The sequence below is a fragment of the Oncorhynchus masou genome, unplaced genomic scaffold (assembly GCF_036934945.1).
Source record: "Oncorhynchus masou masou isolate Uvic2021 unplaced genomic scaffold, UVic_Omas_1.1 unplaced_scaffold_8240, whole genome shotgun sequence".
Lineage (NCBI taxonomy): Eukaryota > Metazoa > Chordata > Actinopteri > Salmoniformes > Salmonidae > Oncorhynchus > Oncorhynchus masou.
In genome coordinates this window covers 7,501-10,749 of record NW_027014720.1, presented here as the reverse complement: position 1 = coordinate 10,749, position 3,249 = coordinate 7,501, and the positions used below count along the sequence as shown (strand labels likewise).

The window sequence follows — 3,249 nt, the reverse complement described above, 5'->3', positions numbered from 1 at the left end:
TAAATACATCCTCCAAGTCATCACTGATCTGACATGCATGGTTGCTTACATCAGTCATGTCAAATCAGGGATTACTTCAACGAAGGGAAGAAGGATCGTATTGCATTGTAAGATGATTCCAACAGGGTCATTTGGGCTACTCTTGGCTACTCAAACAGGGCCATTTTGGCTACTCTGGGCTACTCAAACAGGGTAATTTGGGCTACTCTGGGCTACTCAAACAGGGCCATTTTGGCTACTCTGGGCTACTCAAACAGGGCCATTTGGGCTACTCTGGGCTACTCAAACAGGGCCATTTGGGCTACTCTGGGCTACTCAAACAGGGCCATTTGGGCTACTCAAACAGGGTCATTTGGGCTACTCAAACAGGGCCATTTGGGCTACTCAAACAGGGCCATTTGGGCTACTCAAACAGGGCCATTTGGGCTACTCAAACAGGGCCATTTGGGCTACTCAAACAGGGCCATTTGGGCTACTCAAACAGGGCCATTTGGGCTACTCAAACAGGGCCATATGGGCTACTCAAACAGGGCCATTCAAACAGGGCCATTTGGGCTACTCAAACAGGGCCATTTGGGCTACTCAAACAGGGCCATTTGGGCTACTCAAACAGGGCCATTTGGGCTACTCAAACAGGGCCATTTGGGCTACTCAAACAGGGCCATTTGGGCTACTCTGGTCTGGTATTCTACACCATTAATTTGGGCATTTTGGAAGCTGATTCGTGTCCTCTTTGGAAGCAGTGAGTATGTTTGGGAGCAGTGTTGGATAATCATCGTACTGATACACTGTTGTTAAAGACAACAGTAAACATCACAACAAAGACATATTGATGTGAACAGCTGCCTTTATTCAGGCATCCAGATAATAATTTAAGGACCGCTATACAGAATCTGATGTTTTTTTATAGGCTGTGTGAGTGACCAAAATTAGCAGATTTGATTAAGTATTCGCTGTTGTTGATGTTGGCAATGTCACTTGGGAAAAAAACTATATTTAGGTAACCAATGCTTTTTTTGGAAAACAAATCAAATATAATAATATAAACACAAAGAAACTTTCTACACATTTTCACTTTTTGCCAAAACAAAACAAAGAAGTGGGAACGGCCTCTCCTTTGCCGCTAAAGTAGAAAAGAGAGTAGTGAAAATGTTCCCCAGTCAGTCTGTGTAAAGTATCGTTGTTGGTTGAGCTGTGAACCCAGGTGGGAACCAGGTCCTCCCCCTCTCCTTCTCCCTCCACCCCTCCACGGGCTTCAGGGGTCGTCAGGAGGTCGCGCCAGGTTAGTACTCCCAGAGACAGGAGGGGTCCACGGTAGCAGCGTCGCCCTTCAGCGTGCCGCTGTCCCCGCGCAGGTACTTGCCGTTCTTGCCCTTGATGCCCACCCGCCCGTGCTCCAGGAACTCCAGGAAGAAGTCCTCAGGCTTGTCTCCGTCTGAGCACACCAGGCCGCTGCTGGAGACATACCAGAACTTTCCACCTACGCCTGAGGGGAGATGGACAACATTACTGTTAGTTAGAGATAAAGAGTGACATACTTGGTTTGGTGTACTTTGTAGTAATACTGATAGAGGAAAATGTGGCATAGTTCTAAGACAGTAGAACACATGCAGATAGAACATTTACACATACATGGTACATGAAGACATGCACACAAATGCAAACATGCATCCATGCAAGCACACACACACACACACACACACACCCACAAACACTGACTTTTTATGTGGTAGGCGCCATCGCTGAAAAGCAGTAAGAAGATGTCATAGACGGATCGGTTGGCATCCAGCGTGTTGGAGCTCTTGTGATGACACACAAAACCGTTCTCCCCTCGCAGGATCAACATGGGCCGATTAATGAGCTTCATCAGGAAGAGCTCATCATCACCTGCAACACAACGACAGGAAGGTAGAATAACAATAATGACAATAATAATAATGACAACAACAATAATAACAATAATAAAATAATGACAATAAAAAAATTATAACAATAATAATAGTGACAATAATAATAATAATAATGACAATAAAATAATAATAATAATAATGACAATAATGACAATAATAATAATAAAATAATGACCCCTGACAGTGGGGTCATGGCCAGGTGAGGCTTTAATAAAACATGTCCTTTTGACAGAAACGGACTGGCCATAGGGCGGTAGGGACATGGGGCGGTAGGGTCATAGGGCGGTAGGGTCATAGGGCGGTAGGGACATGGTAGGGACATAGGGCGGTAGGGACATAGGGCGGTAGGGACATGGGGCGGTAGGGACATGGTAGGGACATAGGGCGGTAGAGACATGGGGCGGTAGAGACATGGGGCGGTAGAGACATGGGGTGGACATGGGGCATGGGACATGGGGCGGTAGAGACATGGGGCAGGTAGAGACATGGGGCGGTAGAGACATGGGGCGGTATGAGACATGGGGCTGGACATGGGGGGATGGACATGGGGCGGTATGAGACATGGGGCGGTAGAGACATGGGGAGGTAGAGACATGGGGCGGTAGAGACATGGGCGGTATGAACATGGGGTGGACATGGGGATGGGACATGGGCGGTAGAGACATGGGGACGGGCGGTAGAGACATGGGGCGGTAGGGACATGGGGCGGTAGAGACATGGGGGGCGGTAGAGACATGGGGGACGGGATGGGACATGGGGCGGTAGAGACATGGGGCGGTAGAGACATGGGGCGGTAGAGACATGGGGCGGTAGGGGCGGTGGACATGGGGCGGAGAGGGACATGGGCGGTATGGACATGGGGCGGTAGAGACATGGGGCGGTAGAGACATGGGCAGAGACATGGGAGTAGAGACATGGGGCGGTAGAGACATGGGGCGGTAGAGACATGGGGCGGTAGAGACATGAGGGCGGTAGAGACATGGGCGTAGAGACATGGCGGTAGAGACATGGGCTAGAGACATGGGCAGTAGAGACATGGGCGGTAGAGACATGGGGTGGTATGGGACATAGGGCGGTAGAGACATAGGGCGGTAGAGACATGGGGCGGTAGAGACATGGGGCGGTAGAGACATGGGCGGTAGAGACATGGGGCAGTGGGACATGGGGCGGTAGAGACATGGGGGCGGTAGAGACATGGGGCTGGTAGAGACATGGGGTGGACATGGGGATGGGACATGGGGCGGTAGAGACATGGGCGGTAGAGACATGGGGCGGTAGAGACATGGGGCGGTAGAGACATGGGGCGGTATGAACATGGGGTGGACATGGGGGGATGGAA

At 50.3% G+C, this 3,249-nt stretch overlaps 1 protein-coding gene across 1 annotated transcript in view; it reads right to left on the bottom strand.

Annotated features, from left to right (window-relative positions):
* Positions 1 to 829: 829 nt before the first annotated feature.
* The window catches only part of LOC135537724 (fascin-2-like), a 6,245-nt gene continuing 3,825 nt past the window's right edge, over positions 830 to 3,249 (bottom strand). The window contains exons 3-4 of the mRNA XM_064963757.1: positions 1,720 to 1,887; positions 830 to 1,486 (exon numbers count right to left, since the gene is read on the bottom strand). Coding sequence (XP_064819829.1) covers positions 1,284 to 1,486; positions 1,720 to 1,887 — 371 coding nt within the window. The 3' untranslated portion in view covers positions 830 to 1,283. The remainder of the gene's footprint in view (positions 1,487 to 1,719; positions 1,888 to 3,249) is intronic.